Genomic DNA, 18,631 nt, shown 5'->3' with positions numbered 1-18,631 from the left:
CCACGCGCCATGGTATCGCCGTCTTTAAAGAAAAGTATCCCTATAAGTCCGTGATATCGCCGTCTTTAAAGCAAAGTATCCCTATAGCATTTTTTAACAATGGCGCCCAAAGTTGCTATGGAATTCCCGGATGGAGTGTTCTTCGCTGATCGATCCTTTGCTCGTAGATCCATGCCAAAATCCCTTTGCGTCGAGGCAAATCCCGGCGCCCATCCAATCGCCTCGCGAGACGTGATCATCGACGAGGAGCGCGGCCTCTGGGCGAGGATCTTCCTCCCTGCCGATCAAGTGATCCACCACTCCAGGCAAGTTCCAGTAGCGTTCTACTTCCATGGCGGCGGATTCGTGTGCTTCACCGCCGATACCATGGAGTACCACGTCCTCTGCGAGCTCCTCGCCAAGAAAATGGGCGCGATCGTGATCTCGGTCAACTATCGGCTGGCTCCCGAGAATCGGCTCCCCGCGGCGTACCACGATGGATTCGCGGCGCTCAAGTGGCTCGCTCAAGAGCAAGGAGGGCGCAAGGATCCTTGGCTTGCCGCTCACGCCGATCTCTCCAAGACCTTGCTCGTGGGTGACAGCTCTGGCGCGAATCTCGTCCACCATATGCTCCCGATGCTTGCGGCGGCCGAGGATCCTGCCATGAGCGATATCCAGGTCGTGGGCACCGTCTTGATCCAGCCTTTCTTTGGCGGCGTCGCTCGGGTTCCATCCGAGACCAAGCACCGGTCGCCCACTCCACTAATCAGCACGGATATGTGCGATCGATTCTGGGAGCTCGCGTTGCCGATTGGGGCCGACAGAGATCATCCCTACTGCCGCGTAGCAGCGCCGGATCACCCCCTGCCCAAGACCCTCATCGTCGCGGGCGGCGAGGACGTGCTCTGCGATCGAGCAAAGGAATTCATGGAGACAATGGGAGGTTCTAGCAAGGATCTCGAGCTCCTGGTGATCGAGAACGCTGCACACGCCTTCTACATCGCTCTGGAATCCCAGGAAACGGCTCACTTCCTCGACAAGGTAGCTACATTCGCCCAAGGTATATTCGCTTAGCCCTAAAAGTATTATCTGTCCGTACATAAAATAAAGCTGCATCCGTACTGCAAGTTCACGCATCTAGTCGTGTAAGAACGGGACGTGCTCTCCGTACTACCGTTCAAGTAGAATGCGTGATCGCAGCTCTCAAACTCAACAAGCTTGACATTTTTGCCACACTCGCGGAGAATCCCGGAGTACTCCACGCCGTGATCGCGAACAACATCCAGCCCCCCCACAACGACAAGCGTCCGGGGCAGGAGGATCCCGGCAAGATCGCCCTTGGCCAACGCGATGTTGCAAAAAGGATGATCTCTGCTCGCCCCAATCGGCAGAGCCAGCTCCCAGAACCGATCCATCATCAGCGTGCTGGGCGAGACCTTGCTTGGATCGTCGCGCAGCATCTCCGACGGCTTCCTCGCCACGCTCGCGAAAGAGGGCTGGATCAACACGCGGCCCACGATTCGCACTGGTCCCAGATCACCCCAGCTCGCAGGAGCGGCCGCCCGGACGCTCAAATGGTGCGCGAGATTGGCACCAGAGCTATCACCAAGAACACGCTGGAGAGATCGGCATGGGCCGCGAGCCATGGGTCGCTGAGCCCTCCCTGATCTTGTCCCAGCCACTTGAGCGCCGCGAATCCATCCTCGTACGCCACTGGGAGGCGATTCTCGGGCGCTAGTCGGTATTCCACGGAGACGACGAGCACTCCCAGCCACCTGGAAATCTCCTCGCAGAAGTCATGAAAACCAAAGAAGCTCGCGCTCATCGCGACGAAGCCACCGCCATGGAAGTACATCAGCACTGGGGATTTTAGGGCATTTGGATCCACGCATTCGCCTTTGAGGCGCTTGGGCAGGAAGATCCTCGCCCACAGGCCGAGGCCATCGTCGATGGTCACATCCCTGGAAACAATCGAACTAGATGAATCCGATCTCGCTGAAACAGGATGGCAGATAGCCTGGCGCGAGAAGGATCCATCCGCGTGAAGTGTCGCGCCTGGAAGAACAAGATCGCGAGCCACATTCTCCGCCATAGCCAGAGCTTCAAACCCTAGCCGCCAAAGAGTAGAATTTAAATCTGCCACGTATGATACACACGTGGCATACCACGTCAGCTTTTGAGAGGTTTAAAAACTTGGGGCAAAACATAGGAGCACCATGGAATTCCATGCGAGTTTTCTCGTGCTGCTGGCGGCGGGGAGTGGAATCTTTGGGGGATTCTTGGGCGCATCTTCGGCCTGTGTGTTTCCTGCCATTTTCAACTTTGGAGATTCCACCTCCGATACCGGAGGAATCCAGACGGCATTCCCGACTTTCAGCCAATCCGAGTTCCCACCCTATGGCATGACGTTTCCCGGGAGGCCATTCCTGAGATACAGCGATGGCCGCCTTGGAATCGATTTCATAAGTGAAGTGTTTCACTATACAAGCTTGAATTGCACTGAGTTCTTCTTTGTTGTTTCACTGCAATAGCTGAAGCTCTAGGAATTCCATATCTAAGTTCCTTCTTCCAAGCGGTGGGATCCAACTTCACCACTGGCGTCAACTTCGCCACGGCTGGAGCGACGTCCCAAGCCGTGACTTACATCAGCCCTTTCTCGCTGAACGTCCAGCTCAACCAGTTTCGAGAGTTCAAGCAAAAAGTCCTTGTAACAGGCAAGGATATGAATCCCCGGATCTATTCCATTCCGTTCTCTCCAAGATTGATAGCTACATTTCCCGCTCATACATTCTTGATCAATCATGATGTTCCCAGGGAACTCTCTCAACGCTCTTCCCGCCAGGGATGCCTTCTCTCGAGCGCTCTACATCGTCGACATTGGCGGGAACGACTTTAGCTATGGATACAACCGAAACATGAACTTCGACCAGCTCAAAGCATACATTTTCCGGGCAGTGGATGGAATCATCGCGCTTGTCAAGGTCGACGACATGGAAAAACTCTTACATATAGATTTCGCTGAAGATACCTTTTGTGTGTTTGCATTGAATCTACACAGGGCGTGTATGCCGAGGGAGGACGAACATTCCTAGTCTCGGACGTTGGGCCCCAGGGCTGCATCCCATACTTCCTCACAAACTTCCCAAATCTCCGGGTGAGCTACGATCAAGCTGGGTGCGCTATCGAATTCAACCAAGTCACGCAGCACTACAATGGCTTGCTCAAGCAGGCTTTGAGCAGCCTCCGTAGCCAGCTCCCAGGCAGCACTATAATCTACACGAACACTTATGACATCAAATATTCGCTTACCCTCAAGGCTGCGAGCAATGGTAACACCACAAGAACATAAGCGGTCAACGAATCTCTGACCATGGTTGACTTTACAGGATTCCAGTTTGCCACCAAGGCCTGCTGTGGGATTGGAGGGAACTACAATTACAATTTTGCGGTGCAATGTGGGGAGAGCAAAGTGATGGCTGGGAAGACGGTGGCGTCAACGACTTGTAAGAATCCATCTGCGTTTCTCAATTGGGATGGAGTTCACTACACCGAAGCAGCAAACCGGATCATCACGAGGCAAATCTTGAGTGGGAGCTTCTTCGAGCCCAGTTTCCCCTTGGGTATGCTGTGCACACTCAAGAACATCTAATCATCTGTTTGGATTCATAAACTTTGACGAACATCGATCACTACAACCATTGTTCTTTTGGATCCAATCCAGCATCTATCAAGCACTATAGGTTGGAAGGGAATGCGCAGTGGAATGAGAAAAGGCTGCCTGATGACACCGCAAAGACAAAAGGAAGAAATGCCATCCTCGTGAATGGCTGCCAAACCTTGTGTACATCCAATCCCGTGAGCTCTGACAGCCAGTCAACTCGTCAGTCAATCAAGTCCACATTATTCAACGATGGTCAACAGCGGTACAAAGCTAGCGATTTCGTCCAAGACAAGGACGGATTCCTGGCAGCTAGCGTCCCCCACGAGGTAAAATCCATGGGAATACTTGATGAGCTTCACGGCATTGTCAGCGTCTTTCAAGATCTTTGCAAACTCTACCTGGCGATCGTGGAGGAGATCCTTGCCGCCCACCACCACTAGCGCTCTCGGCAGTCCCCTGGCCCCCAATCTCGCGAGATCTCCCGGCAATTCCAGCGTCGGGTTGCAAAATGGATGGCCGCGGTCGGCCGCGCCCTCGGGGAGCGTCACCAGCCAGCAAAACTCGGTGGTGTCGAGCGTGAGCATCGGTTCGGAGGACTCGAGCCTGAGCTCCGAGTCGGTCCTGGACGTGCCTCCATAAAAGGGCTGGAGGAGGATCTGGCCGGTGAGTGGGATTCCATCCTGGTCAGCGCGCAATGCCACGCGGGCTGCGAGATTTCCCCCGGTCGCCCATGACGAAGATCTTGGAGAAATCCGTGTGAGCGAAATCGTCTTGATCGCTGCTGCTCTTGGCGATCCCTCGGACCCATTTGAGGGCGTCGTAGCCATCGTCGTAGGCCGCCGGGAGCCTGTGCTCCGGAGCTAGGCGGTAATTCACAGACATGACGATCGCTTCCAGCTTCCTGGACAGGGCCTCGCAAAACTGTGAAAGATCGCATTCGCGGCGCTCACGTAGATGAATCCTCCCCCGTGGTAGAAGATCACGATGGGCAGCGTGCGATTCTCCAGCTCTTCCGGACGGAAAACTCTCACTCAAATTCCCCGATCCTTGTCGAGAATCACGTCGCGGCTCGCCACGCCGTCAATGAACGCGGGATTGGCGGGAACCTCCGCAAAGAACCCCGCAGGGCCTGTTGGTGGAGGAGCGCGCACGCAAGATCCATCCTCTACAAACACAAAGCCTCCAATTTGCTTGCGCTCCTCGTCGCCCATTCTTTCGGTGCTAGGTGGGTGGCCTTCCGGTCTCATAACCACACATTTAAATCGTTGAAATGGCGGAAATTCTAAAGCTTTCCTTTTCGTTTCTATGCTGGTATAAAAAAATTCAAATTAAAAGGTCTTAGGGCTCTTTAATTTAATTAATACTACATACATTAATTTTTAACTAAACTAATTTAATTTATAACTCGATAATTTAAATTAATACCGTAACTATAAAGCTCGGATATGGTGCTCTTGGATGAGTCTGTGATTTTGGGTCAAGTTCTCGACAATGTGCAGTGGCAGTACTCGGCCTTCTACGGCGTTGTGGACTTCGCTCTGTGCAGGTTAGAACACAGGATCCAGCGGGTGTGGAGCAATGCCTGCAATCAGGCCAATGTGAGTGAATATGCCGCCACCAAGGCCATTGTCCGCGAGAGGCCGTCGTACCTAAGCGACGACAACTTGTGCTACTACGGTATTTGGGACGACGACCTCACGTACACCAACGTTCGCCTTTGCGTCGACAGCTAACAAGAGGAGGCCGACATCGATAGAGGCAGTCCAGGAAGAGCTCCAGCAGCAGCAGGAGATGCCGTTGCTTAGCTCGCCTCTGATCAAGTACATCAGGGCCAAGCCAAGCATACCCCGTGAGATCCGAGGGCGTGGCCCGGGGTCGCGAAAGTTTCGGCAAGAGCTGGTTTCTTGGGTGGAGCGGGACCTGTTCGGTGGTGTTGGGTCGCTGGACATGCAGGCGCGGCTGGTGTTTGATGAGCGGATGCTGGAGCACGAGTGGCAGGCGCTGTTCGGTTTTAGGTACTGCAAGTATGAACAGCTGGTGGACAAGGACCTGAGCACGCCTGATGTTGTTTTCGATGAAACGTGTGGTTCTTTTGATCACAAGAAGTATGACGAACTTGTCGAGCATCTGGAAGCGGGAAAGATTATCGCGGTGTGTGGTGGCTTCAACAAGCTTTCCACTTGGCCGGGGAATGCGTGCGTGGATCTCTTCAACTTTCAAGTGGGGGCGTGGAGGAGCTCATCACAGGATTCAGTGCGTTCTTCACAAGATGCTCGTCCTTGATTTTTCACGCTTTTGTAAAAAGAAAAAAAAGAACAACACCTATGAACATGCAGACTCTAGAATGCTGTAGAAGCATAAAACACATATCCCGAGTTTACAATTGGTTCTGAATTGATATGAAGCAAATGCCACTTTTAGCTCAGGCATTTTGTCTTGAACTTTTGCAGCTTCATAGAAATGCCCTTCATGGGCAATGCAATCACAATTGTGTTCCATATTGTTTGAATTTTATTTTTTTTTCCATTGCTAGAAAAAACTTCCATGCGTGGCTATGCATAACTAATGTCTGCAGCACACAAAACCAAACCCAAATAAGTTTAAAACTAGTTATTCTCATTTTCTTCATCCATTTTGTAGATCCCCATTCTAGACATCTGCAAATACATAAGTAATCCATGTCACACAATCTTGGTCACTCCACCAAATTTGTTGTTGCTGTTGTGGTGATGATGGTGGCAGAGGAAAAGGAGCTAGGGACTAGAGAAATCTGTTGCTATGTAATCCAAGCTCTGACACAGACATGGACAAGATGATGGGCTAGATCTAAGTGGCATAGGGGACGTTCCTCGTTCAGCAAAACATTTCTGGTCACGCAAGAAAGTAGGAGTTGGCCTTGTTAAGAGAGATGAAGCTCGTCCAAATTTGAATAGTGCAATGTGGAAGCATACTTAATTAACATCCCTCTAGCATTTGCATTGTTGAGAGCCAATGACTTACTAATTTGAGAAGTGCACTCTGGAGGGTGAAGCAAGAGAGATCTTGACAATGGTGCTAAGATAAAAGATTTGGCAACATAGAATGCTCTTGTGGAAAATCAAACACAGCATAGTGTGAGCCCAAAAAACTTGTAGATCCTCTGGACGAGCACAAGCCTCGAGTCCATCAACTTGGCAAAGTAAGCATTTTAACAAAGGCAACAATGGGTTTTTCACTGACAAGAGGGGTTTTTTCGTGGTAACAAACCAACCTCAACCACGTGGTGACGATGGCACCACCAGCAAACGTTCTACTGGTCTTTGCGGGATCAACATTTCCACCGTCCCAGAGATCCAAGGCTTGCTAGAAGTCGAGAAGGCTTAGAGACTTTCCAGAAGATGCTTCATCAGCCATGAAAGTTTCTTCAATGAGCTACTTCATAGTGAGTGCTCAATCGCCTCCCCAGGTTTCTTCTCACAGCTTCTCTCTGGCCAGCAACCGCTGCTTGTGAATGTAAACCAAGGCTGACATCATGCTCCGTGTGTGTGTGTGTGTGTGTGTGTGTTGTATATTTTCGTCCAAGATCACTCATGAATCTCATATAGGAAGAGGTAAGCTACACAAACTCTATTACCAAAAGTCCATCTATCCAACCAAGACTTGTGTTCATTCGGTGTTGCGGTCATATGATCGTCTTCTCTTCGATTCATTTTGTTATGATGTATAAAGTTTCTCATTCAAATGTAGTGGTGAGACCCCAACTAGTCACTTGGAGAATACTTTGCAAAAACCAAAAGGCAAGATGTTCACGGAATTCATGAGATTCTCATCCTCTAGCAAAATACATCTTAACAAGATCTTGTTGTACAACTTCAAATATGCACTTAGTTCCCCACTCTAGAATGTTGTAGAAGCATAAAGCACATGTCTCAAGTTTACAATTGATCTAGAATTAATATGGAGTAAATGCCCATCTCATCTCAAGTATTTTGTCTTGAACTTTTGCAGCTTTGCAAAAATGCCCTTCCTAGACAAATACAGTCACAATTGTGTTCCATGCTATTTGATCTTTTTTCTTTCATTGCCAAATAAAAACTCCCATATATACTCAATATAGCTATGTATAATTAGTATCTGCAGCATACAAAACCAAACCCGAATTGGTTTGAAATTGGTCATTCTCATGTTTTTCAATCATATTTTGCAAATCCCCATTCTAGACATTTCCAAATACATGAGTAATCCATGTCACAAAATCTTAGTCACTCCACCAAGTTTGCTATTGCTACTGTAGTGACAATAGTGGTAGAGGAAGAGGAGGAGCCAAGGATTGGAGAAATTTATTGTTATGATTTCATCTGCAATCCAAGCTCTGACATTGATATGGATGAGACAATAGGTTAAATCTGAGTGGCATAGGAAGGCTTTCTCATCTAGCAAAACATCTCTAGTCACGTAAGAAAACTTTTGCCCCCTGTTGCATCAAATATGATAGGAATTGGCCTTGCTAAGAAAGATATGACTCATCCAAGCTTGAGTAGTGCAATATGGAAACATACTTAGCACCCGTCTGGCCTTTGCATTGCTAAGAGCCAGCAACTTGCCAACTTGAGAAACACACTCTGGAGGACGAAGCAAGAAACATCTTGACAGTGGTGCTAGGATGAGAGATCCAGCAATATGGAACGCTCTTGCAAAAAATCAAACATAACATGGCATAAGCCCAGAAACCCGACAAACAAAAACCTCATGTCTATTGACTTGGCAAAGTAGGTGTTTTAGCAAAGGCAACAATGGGTTTCTCATTGATAAGAGGGGTTTTTTCGTGGTAACAAACCAACCTCAACCACGCGGTGATGATTGCAGCAAACGTTCTACTGGTTTGCGGGATCACCATTTCCACCGTCCCAGAGATCCAAGGCTTGCCAGAAGTCGAGAAGGCTTAGAGACTTTCCAGAAGACGCTTCATCGGCCACAAAAGTTTCTTCAATGAGCTACTTCATAGTGAGTGCTCAATCGCCTCCCCAGGTTTCTTCTCGCAGCTTCTCTCTGGCCAGCAACCGCTGCTTGTGCTCCTTCTTCTCCTGGACCGTGAATCTCACCTTGTTCTGTGCTCTGTCACGACGATCATATGCGTTGAGCAGCTTGGGCAGATGTCGGAGGCTCCAAGTCTGTACGAAGAGTGGCCGATCAGGAAAAGGGCTTGAAACCAGAGAAAGAAAACTGGACACCTCTCTGCCGTGAACTTCGCTTGAATCAAGATGGGCGATGGATGGTTGCGAGTGCCTCTGGCGCTGCGCAAAAAAAGATTAGCGTCAGTGAAGATGTTTGCTTTGTCTAGCCAAACCGATTGTTGGATTGCCATAAACAGACAAGGCAGTGGTACTACCATTTACCCAGCGAATCACCACGCCACATTTGATCATCCAAAGAGAGACGAACTTACCGGACTTTCCATCGATGTCGTCAGAAGACGTAGTGAGCTCCTCGTGAGTTTCATCGTCCATGGCGGTCGTATGATCACTGTGGAATCCATCTCTTTCTCTTCCGTATGTAAATGCCCCGCGTCCACGCTGCTTCGGAGCTACGTCTTCGGCCTCCTCCTCTGCGGTTTCTCTCGCGTTTTCTCTGGAGTTGGAGCAACGCTTGGGAGTTGGATTGCACAAAGAAAGTTGGGAGAATCGAAGAGGGAGCTGTGGTGGCTTTGATGAACCCAGGGATGTCGTGAGCGGCTTTCTCCCGCAAAGCAAACTTTCAAAGCTCCGCTACCCTTCCTCTTCGTCATCTTCCTTTTCTACGCTTGGAGCATTGCTTCTTCTTGCTACGTACGCGTTTAATCTGTGCCGGATGACAATGGCGGAGCTGCGCAGCGAACCGGCCTTAGCCCTGCCGCTCGTACAGCGGCCCGATTCGCGACCCGATTGCACGTCCAGAGATATTAGGGTTCTTGAGAGAAGCGCCAAAAAAACATTTCAATGACGCCAAGCAATGGCAGCTCGATTCGATGCCTTCCAAGCGCTCCAAAGCGCACTGGCAAAAACGCCCGAGACGAGATTGACGCGGTGAGGGGTAGTAGAAAATCGAGAAACCCGTTTTCGTTGGGGCGTGGATCCTTTTGTGGATTCGTCTTGGAACGGAAGGCGGCGGCTGGAATTGGATCATCGGTAGCTGCTGCTGCTTGCGAGCTGGGGGGAGCCTTAAGAGCCCTAAACCTCAAGAAAGTGATGGTTACAAGGAAGGCGATTCGAACCGCGACGCGTTTGGAATTTTCGGGAGTGCGAGCCCGCGACTGGCGGTGACACGTCAACTCTCTCAAACCAGTTTCGCCACGAATCCATTCCATTCCGTTCTCCAAGATTGATAGCTGCATTGTAGTGATTTTTTCTCTCGATCGATCAATCGTGATGTCCCCAACCCAGGGGGAACGACTTCAGCTATGAACAGCTAAAGGCATTTTCCGGGCAGTGATTCGTTACTCTTTTGTGTGTTTGCATTGAATCTACACAGGGCGTGTATGCCGAGGGAGGACGAACATTCCTGCTCTCGGACGTTGGGCCCCATACTTCCTCACAAACTTCCCAGTTCTCCAAGTGAGCTACGATCAAGCCAGGTGTGCTATCGAATTCAACCAAATCACGCAGCACTACAATGAAATGAGATGAGATGTCATTCTGTTTTGCTAGTCTTGATTGTTCAAGTAGGCTTTGAGCAACCTCCGTAACCAGCTCCCAGACAGCACTATAATCTACATCAACACTTACGACATAAAATACTCGCTCACCCTCAAGCAAGAACATAGCCGGTCAACGTGTTTCTGGCCATAGTTGACTTTACAGGATTCCAGTTTGCCAACAAGGCCTGCTGTGGGATTGGAGGGAACCATAACTACAACTTTGCGGTGCAATGTGGGCAGAGCAAAGTGATGGCTGGGAAGACGGTGGTGTCAACGACTTGTAAGAATCCATCTGCGTATCTCAATTGGGATGGAGTTCACAACACCAAAGCAGCAAACCGGAACATCACGAGGGAGCTTCTTTGAGCCCAGTTTCCTCTTGGGCATCCTGTGCACACTCAAGAACATCTAATAATTTGTTTGGATTCATAAACTTTGATGAGCATCAATCCGTTGGTCCATTGTTCCACTACAACCATTGTTCTTTTGGATCCAATCCAGCACCCATCACCGGTTGGAAGGGAATGTGCAGTGGAATGAGAAAAGGCTGCCTGATGACACCGCAAAGACAAAAGGAAGAAATGCAATCCTCGTGAATGGCTGCCAAAGCTTGTGTACCGTGACCTCTGACCTCCAGGCAACCCGTAAGTCAACCGAGTCAGCTTTATTCAACGCGGGTCCACAGCGGTTAGCCAGGGGTCACTCTCGCAAGAAGCTAGCGATTTCGTCCAAGACAAGGACGTATTCCTGGCAGCTAGCGTCCCCCACGGCGTAGAATCCATGGGAAGCGTTTTCATAGTCGATGAGCTTCATGGCATTGCCAGCGTCTTCCAAGATCCTTGCAAACTCTACCTGGCGATCGTGGAGGAGATCCTTGCCGCCCACCACCACTAGCGCTCTCGGCAGTCCCCCGGCCCCCAACCTCGCGAGATCTCCCGGCAATTCCAGCGTCGGGTTGCAAAATGGATGATCCCGGTCGGCCGCGCCCTCGGGGAGCGTCGCCAGCCAGCAGAAATCGGTGGTGTCGAGCGTGATCATCGGATTGGAGGACCCGAGCTTGAGCTCCGACTCGGTCCTGGACGTGCCTCCATAGAAGGGCTGGAGGAGGATCTGGCCGGCGAGCGGGATTCCATCCTGGGCAGCGCGCAATGCCACTCGGGCTGCGAGATTTCCCCCGGCGCTGTCGCCCATGACGAAGATCTTGGAGAAATCCGCGTGAGCGAAAGCGTCTTGATCGCTGCTGCTCTTGGCGATCCCTCGGACCCATTTGAGGGCGTCGTAGCCATCGTCGTAGGCCGCCGGGAGCCTGTGCTCCGGAGCTAGGCGGTAATTCACAGACACCACGATCGCTCCCAGCTTCCTGGACAGGGTCTCGCAAAATCTGTGAACGATCGCATTCGCGGCGCTCATGTAGATGAATCCTCCCCCGTGGTAGAAGATGACGATGGGCAGCGTGCTGCGATTCTCCAGCTCTTCCGGACGGAAAACTCTCACCCACAGTCCCCGATCCTTGTCGAGAATCACGTCGCGGCTCGCCACGCCGTCAATGAACGAGGGATTGGCTGGAACCTCCGCAAAGAACCCCGCAGGGCCTGTTGGTGGAGGAGTGCGCACGTAAGATCCATCCTCTGCAAACACAAAGCCTCCAATTTGCTTGCCGGAGCTCTTGCGCTCCTCGTCGCCCATTCTTTCGGTGCTAGGTGGATGGCCTTCCGGTCTCACAACCACACATTTAAATCGTTGAAATGGCCAAGAGCGTGACTTGTCGGTTTGCAGAAATTCTAAAGCTTTCCTTTTCGTTTCTATGCTGGTATGAAAAAAAAATCAAATTAAAATCTCTCTAAGCTTTTCTACTTAGGGCTCTTTAAGTTAATTAATACTACATAACTAAACATACTTAATCACAACGACTAATCTTTGAGCATCGTGCCCTAAAGCACAGCTCAGGAGAACGTTGGATGAGTCTGCGATTTTGGATCTAGTACTGGACAATCTGGGTCTTTTTTGTGGAAGATCTCACCAATAGCTTTTCCCTTGCTATTCAGCAGGAAAAGAAAAACAAATGCAAACTAAACAACACAAACTGCCCAGCATTTGCTGGGGAAATACTAGGTTTTATATAGGAAAAAGCTATGATTAATCCTTTTTAGCTAAACTCACAAAGCATCGTGCCCTAGGATATGGCGGCACAACTCAGGAGAAAGCTCTGGGATGAGTCTGTGATTTTGGGTCAAGTTTTCGACAATCTGGGTCACAGGCAGTGGCAGTACTCGGCCTTCTACGGCGTTGTGGACTTCGCTCTGTGCAGGTTAGAACACAGGATCCAGCGGGTGTGGAGCAATGCCTGCAAGCAGGCCAATGTGAGAGAATACGCCGCCGCCAACGCCATTGTCCGGGAGAGGCCGTCGTACCTAAGCGACGACGAGTTGTGCTACTACGGTATTTGGAGTGACGACCTCACTTACACCAACGTTCGCCTTTGCGTCGACAGCTACAAGAGGAGGCCGACATCGATAGAGGCAGTCCAGGAAGAGCTCCAGCAGCAGCAGCAGCAGCAGGAGATGCCGTTGCTTAGCCCGCCTCTGATCAAGTACATCAGGGCCAAGCCCAGCATACCCCGTGAGATCCGAGGGCGTGGCCCGGGATCGCGAAAGTTTCGGCAAGAGCTGGTTTCTTGGGTGGAGCGGGACCTGTTCGGTGGTGTTGTGTCGCTGGACATGCAGGCGCGGCTGGTGTTTGATGCGCGGGTGCTGGCGCACGAGTGGGAGGAGTTGTTCGATTTCAGGTGCTGCGAGTATGAGCCGCTGGTGGACAAGAACCTGAGCACGCCGGATGTTGTTTTCAATGAAAACTGTGGTCCTTTTGATCAGCAGAAGTATGACGAACTTGTCGTGCAGCTGGAAGCGGGAAAGATGATCGCGGCGTGTGGCGGCTTCAACAAGATTTCCGCTTGGCCAGGGAATGCGTGCGTGGATCTCTTCAACTTTCAAGTGGGGGGTGTGGAGGAGCTGATCAAGCGGTACGGTGAGCTCAGATTCAAGGTGAATCCCAAGAGAAGACGAGCATATGACCGTAACACTGAATGAGCACAAGTCTTGGTTGGATAGATGGACTTTGGTAATAGAGTTTGTGTAGCTTACCTCTTCCCATATTAGATTCATGAGTGATCTTGGACGAAAATTTACAACACACACACACACACACACACACGGGGAGCTAGCGCGGTAATGGAGCCGAGGCTACCACAACCGGGGTGGCCCTCAGGCTTCTTTTCTTGCGAAAAAGAGCCTTCTGCGTCAATTTTTCTGGAGTGAGATGGCCTTTGGTCGGCTCTGTCGACGTAGAGATGTCCATATGATCTTTTCTGGCATGCTGCCAACCACTGAGTTTTCCTCAGCTCCGATAACCGGCCATCGACCATTGCATAGAGATGATCCTTCTCGTGCTGGACACTGTGATCAACGACTGAGGTCTTGTACAGGCAACCGCCAACAATGTCGTTTGGCCTGCTACCGTCCAAGAGCATGCACTCGAAATGGCCCAGGCTCCAAGCATCGAGTTCCAGTAAACCAAGATCTTGGTTTCGAAGCTTTACGCTCGGGCACAGGGGCAGTGCTCGGTCGACGTTGACGCAGGAGACGATGTTCTTCTCCAACGATCATCGTGTTCCAAGCAAGCAGGCTCACAGCAAGTGCTTGCCCATCACTTGACAGATCTTGCAATAGGCCTCCGCCAATCCCCGAACTTCCTTTGGAAGTTTACCATGGGATTCCCAGTGCTCAATCTCTTTAAGTGCATCCTTTCCCACCCTAGCATGCTCTGGTTTGATGTTATAAAAAAAAGAACTTGTGTTTCCACAGCCTTCCAAGGCTTCCACACAATGAGCAAACAAGAGTCTGTAGAATCGTAGCCGTTTCAACATGATTAGTTTGGATCGTAGGTTCTCCCCACAAATTGCAGTGGACCAATGGCCATAGAGAAACTCCAAAACCTTTGCGGCTTCCTCTTGGTTTGCTGGAGAATTTCCATTGATGAGAATCTCGTGAACTCCTTTTAACATCTTGCATTCTGGTTTTCGCAAAGTATTCTTCAAGTGACCAGTTGGGGTGTTGGGAAGCAAGGGCCACCACATTTGGATGAGAAACTCCATACATCGTAACAAGATCTTGCTGTACAGCTTCAAGTATGCGCTTAGTTCCCCACTCTAGAATGCTGTAGAAGCACAGAGCACATGTCCCGAGTTTACAATTGGTCCAGAATTGATATGGAGCAAATGCCCCCCTCAGCTCAGGCATTTTGTCTTTGATGGGCAAGCTCTTGCTGTGAGCCTGCTTGCTTGGAACACGATGATCGTTGACCTTGTGTTTGACAGCATCCCAGAGGTTTACTGGAACTCGATGCTTGGAGCCTGGGCCATTTTGAGTGCATGCTCTTGGACGGTAGCAGGCCAAACGACATTGTCGGCGGTTGCCTGGACAAGACCTCAGTCGTTGATCACAGCGTCCAGCACGAGAAGGATCATCTCTATGCAATGGTTGATGGCCGGTTATCGAAGCTGATGAAAACTCAGTGGTTGGCAGCATGCCGGAAAAGATCATATGGACATCTCTACGTCGACAGAGCCGAGCAAAGGCCATCTCACTCCAGAAAAATTGACGCAGAAGGCTCTTTTTCGCAAGAAAAGAAGCCTGAGGGCCACCCCGGTTGTGGTAGCCTCGGCTCCATTACCGCGCTAGCTCCCCGTGTGTGTGTGTGTGTGTGTGTTGTAAATTTTCGTCCAAGATCACTCATGAATCTCATATAGGAAGAGGTAAGCTACACAAACTCTATTACCAAAGTCCATCTATCCAACCAAGACTTGTGTTCATTCGGTGTTGCGGTCATATGCTCGTCTTCTCTTGGGATTCACCTTGAATCTGAGCTCACCATACCGCTTGATCAGCTCCTCCACACCCCCCACTTGAAAGTTGAAGAGATCCACGCATGCATTCCCCGGCGAAGCGGAAAGCTTCAGCATACACCGTGAGATCCGAGGGCGTGGCCCGGGATCGCGAAAGTTTTGCCAAGAGCTGGTTTTTTGGGTGGAGCGGGACCTGTTCGGTGGTGTTGGGTCGCTGGACATGCAGGCGCGGCTGGTGTTTGATGCGCGGGTGCTGGCGCACGAGTGGGAGGAGTTGTTCGGTTTCAGGTGCTGCGAGTATGAGCCGCTGGTGGACAAGAACCTGAGCACGCCGGATGTTGTTTTCGACGAAAAGTGTGGTCCTTTTGATCAGGAGAAGTATGACGAACTTGTCGAGCATCTGGAAGCGGGAAAGATGATCGTGGCGTGTGGTGGCTTCAATGGCTAAGCAACGGCATCTCCTGCCGCTGCTGCTGCTGCTGGTGGAGCTCTTCCTGGACTGCCTCTATCGATGTCGGCCTCCTCTTGTAGCTGTCGACGCAAAGGCAAACGTTGGTGTACGTGAGGTCGTCGCTCCAAATACCTTCGTAGCACAAGTCGTTGCTCAGGTACGAGGGCCTCTCGCGGATGACGGCCTTGGCAACGGTGGATTCGCTCACACTAGCCTGCTTGCATGCATTGCGCCACACCCGCTGGATCCTGTGCTCTAACAACGCCGTAGAAGCCCGCATACTGCCACTGCCTGTAACCACCCAAAATCGCAGATTCTCCAGAGCTTTTTAAGTATGTAGTATTGTGAGTGCATGGAATATGGAAAGGGAATACAGAAATGTGCATATCAATTAACCCAAAAACCCTAGCTTATATACAGGAGTGAGTGGTCCGGATTGAAACCAATCCGACGGCTACCAAAATCCACTACGCTAATATTAGTATACGGCATCGTAGCCGTACACTTGGCCCTCACATCATCCCCTCCTCTCGGAATAATGGAAGGCAGTCAGGGTTCTCTTGTAGATGGGCCGGGATCTGGAGGAACGTCAGGAGGAGGCATCGGTGGATCTGTAGACGGTATTAACTGCTCCTGATCCCTCTGTATGAAGCGTTTTAACCGCTGCACATGCACAATCTCCGGAGGATCAGCCTGCTGAACGTCATGCTGAACCTCATAAACTTGTGGTCCAACTTGCCGCAACACTCGATACGGTCCTTTCCACTGCGCAAGGAGCCCCTTAGATAAACCACGTACTGTAAGATGGGGAAAACGGACTAACACCAAATCATCCACTTTGTACTCCGCTAGTGGACGATGATGGGAATTGTAGCGCCGTTGTTGTCCCACTTGTACGCGGCCTAAGTGTTCAGCAGACTCTGCTCGGACAAGTGGAAGAATGCTTGTCAAATATTGATCCCATGACCTAGCATCAGGAGCTCGTGGCAATCGCGAAGGTAAACCTAGCTCTGTTGGTAATATTGGATCATGACCATATAGAAGTTTATATGGTGAAGCACCAACAGAACTCTGCACCCCTGTGACATAAGCATACCGAAGAGATGGCAAATAACCATCCCAATCCGAATGTTGAAAGTTCACATACTTCGCAATCATCCCTTTGAATGTCCGAACGAGCCGTTCCACCAGACCGTCTGATTGTGGATGATAAGCACTCATAAAAGTGTGGCGTATCCCCAACCGAGATGTCAAAACATGAAATACCTCAGCCATAAATGCAGGACCATTATCCGAAAGAATCCGTTCTGGACAAGAATGCTGGAACACCACTCGATTGAGGAGGAAGTATCCAACAGCAGTTGCAGAGGCACTAGCAAGAGCACCAACTTCCACCCAACGAGTCAAGTAGTCAGAAGCAATAATAACATACTCATTGCCAACAGTCGATCGCGGAAAAGGTCCCATAAGATCAAACGCCACCAACTCAAACGGACGAGAAACTGCAATTGACTCCAACCGTCCTTCCGCAGCACAAGGGGGAGTATTACGAGCTTGGCACCAAACGCAGCTACGCACATACCGGATAATATCACGTCGCATCTCTGGCCAATAGAAAGATTTGCGCAACTTCTCGGTGACACGACGGTGTCCCATATGCCCACCTAGAATAGGAGAATCATGGTAGGCATGGAGAAACCGCGGAATAAACACCGAAGGCACCACCAGCCGTAAATGAGCATCAGGATCCGTCCCCACAAAATAAAGAAGGCCATCTTCAAGACGATATTGAGAATGTAAATGCCGAAAAGGCAAGTCATCAACAAGTGATGCAGGATTCTCAAACCCATCTCGAAGCCTTCGAATCCACGGCTCAATCTTTTGAGCCTCGCGAACCTCATCCAGAGAAGGTAGATCTTGCTCTACGCCCTGTGGACACTGAACGTCAAGGACAGCAACCGCCGACGGCACAGAATCCTCATCTAGAAAATCCACAGATGCTGGAACAACAGGTTCGTCAGAAACATGAGAAGTGAGTGGAGAAGGAAGAGGAGCTCGAGAAAGGGCATCAGCATCAGCCATAGAACTCCCTGGGCGATGAACAACATCAAAATCATATATCTGAAGCTTCAAAGCCCATCGAGCCGTACGACCAACCAGGTTCTTCCGCTTCAATAATGAAGTAACAGCAGCATGGTCACCTTCAAGTAACGTCCGAGAACCATGTAGATAGGCATGAAGTTTCTCAAAACCCCAGACTGCTGCTAAACACTCCTTCTCCGTCGTGGAGTAGTTCATCTCCGCTGGTTGTAATGTACGGCTTATGTATGCAATGGGATGGCGCTGACCAGGCACACTCGAGCTCTCTTGCATCAACACACCTCCAAGACCAATGTCAGAAGCATCCACGCGCAAAATAAAAGGTCGAGTGTAGTCAGGATATGCCAAAACCGGAGGAGTCGTCAATAGCTCTTTGAGATTTAGGAACGCCCGCTCACAATTGGGAGACCAGATGAAAGATGACGTTGATGACTTCAGCAACGCTCGCAATGGTAAAGTACGATCGGAAAGATGATCTACAAAACGACCGAGATACTGCACCTTACCCAAAAAACGCTGCACATCATTCACACACTTCGGAGTAGGGAACTTTAGAACAGCCACAAGTTTGTCAGGATCAACTTGCAAACCCTCACGAGAAATACGGTACCCAAGATAAGTTGTGTCCTTGGACCCAAACACGCACTTCGACCGCTTCAGCTTTAAACCAACGTCGCGTAGCCGATCCAACACTTTACAAACATCACGAACATGCTCCTCCCACGTCCCCTCCGAGTGGATCAAGACATCATCAATGAAGTCAGCCGTCACCTCTGGCATATCGCAAAGAACCTCGTCCATCATTCGCTGAAAAGTTGCTGGAGCATTGTTCAAACCAAACGGCATCACCAAAAACTCGTACAAACCAAATGGTGTACGAAAAGCAGT

General features: G+C 50.3%; 4 protein-coding genes and 2 pseudogenes across 4 annotated transcripts; 2 read left to right on the top strand and 4 right to left on the bottom strand.

Annotated features, from left to right (window-relative positions):
• Positions 1 to 6: 6 nt before the first annotated feature.
• LOC9650282 (probable carboxylesterase 18) lies at positions 7 to 1,115 on the top strand. Its single transcript, XM_002968445.2, has one exon. The coding sequence runs from the start codon at positions 100 to 102 to the stop codon at positions 1,051 to 1,053; it is 954 nt and encodes a 317-aa protein (XP_002968491.2). The 5' UTR covers positions 7 to 99; the 3' UTR covers positions 1,054 to 1,115.
• Positions 1,053 to 2,071, bottom strand: LOC112345841 (annotated as a pseudogene).
• A 124-nt stretch (positions 2,072 to 2,195) lies between these two features.
• LOC9650281 (GDSL esterase/lipase At3g26430) lies at positions 2,196 to 3,726 on the top strand. The gene is made up of 5 exons (XM_024673374.1): positions 2,196 to 2,445; positions 2,511 to 2,693; positions 2,794 to 2,960; positions 3,038 to 3,308; positions 3,366 to 3,726. The coding sequence occupies exons 1-5, from the start codon at positions 2,196 to 2,198 to the stop codon at positions 3,626 to 3,628; spliced, it is 1,134 nt and encodes a 377-aa protein (XP_024529142.1). The 3' UTR covers positions 3,629 to 3,726.
• A 577-nt stretch (positions 3,727 to 4,303) lies between these two features.
• LOC112345840 lies at positions 4,304 to 4,887 on the bottom strand (annotated as a pseudogene).
• A 3,508-nt stretch (positions 4,888 to 8,395) lies between these two features.
• LOC9631360 lies at positions 8,396 to 9,227 on the bottom strand. The gene is made up of 3 exons (XM_024673404.1): positions 9,066 to 9,227; positions 8,851 to 8,913; positions 8,396 to 8,790 (listed from the first exon to the last, which is right to left on the bottom strand). Exons 1-3 carry the CDS (start codon positions 9,153 to 9,155, stop codon positions 8,632 to 8,634), a joined length of 312 nt encoding a protein of 103 aa, XP_024529172.1. The 5' UTR covers positions 9,156 to 9,227; the 3' UTR covers positions 8,396 to 8,631.
• Positions 9,228 to 10,685: 1,458 nt separating this feature from the next.
• LOC9650280 (gibberellin receptor GID1C) lies at positions 10,686 to 12,023 on the bottom strand. The gene has a single exon (XM_002968138.2). It carries the CDS (start codon positions 11,976 to 11,978, stop codon positions 10,992 to 10,994), a length of 987 nt encoding a protein of 328 aa, XP_002968184.1. The 5' UTR covers positions 11,979 to 12,023; the 3' UTR covers positions 10,686 to 10,991.
• Positions 12,024 to 18,631: the final 6,608 nt, after the last annotated feature.

The sequence above is a fragment of the Selaginella moellendorffii genome, unplaced genomic scaffold (genome assembly GCF_000143415.4).
Source record: "Selaginella moellendorffii unplaced genomic scaffold, v1.0 SELMOscaffold_10, whole genome shotgun sequence".
NCBI lineage: Eukaryota > Viridiplantae > Streptophyta > Lycopodiopsida > Selaginellales > Selaginellaceae > Selaginella > Selaginella moellendorffii.
This window is presented reverse-complemented; position numbering and strand designations above follow the sequence as displayed.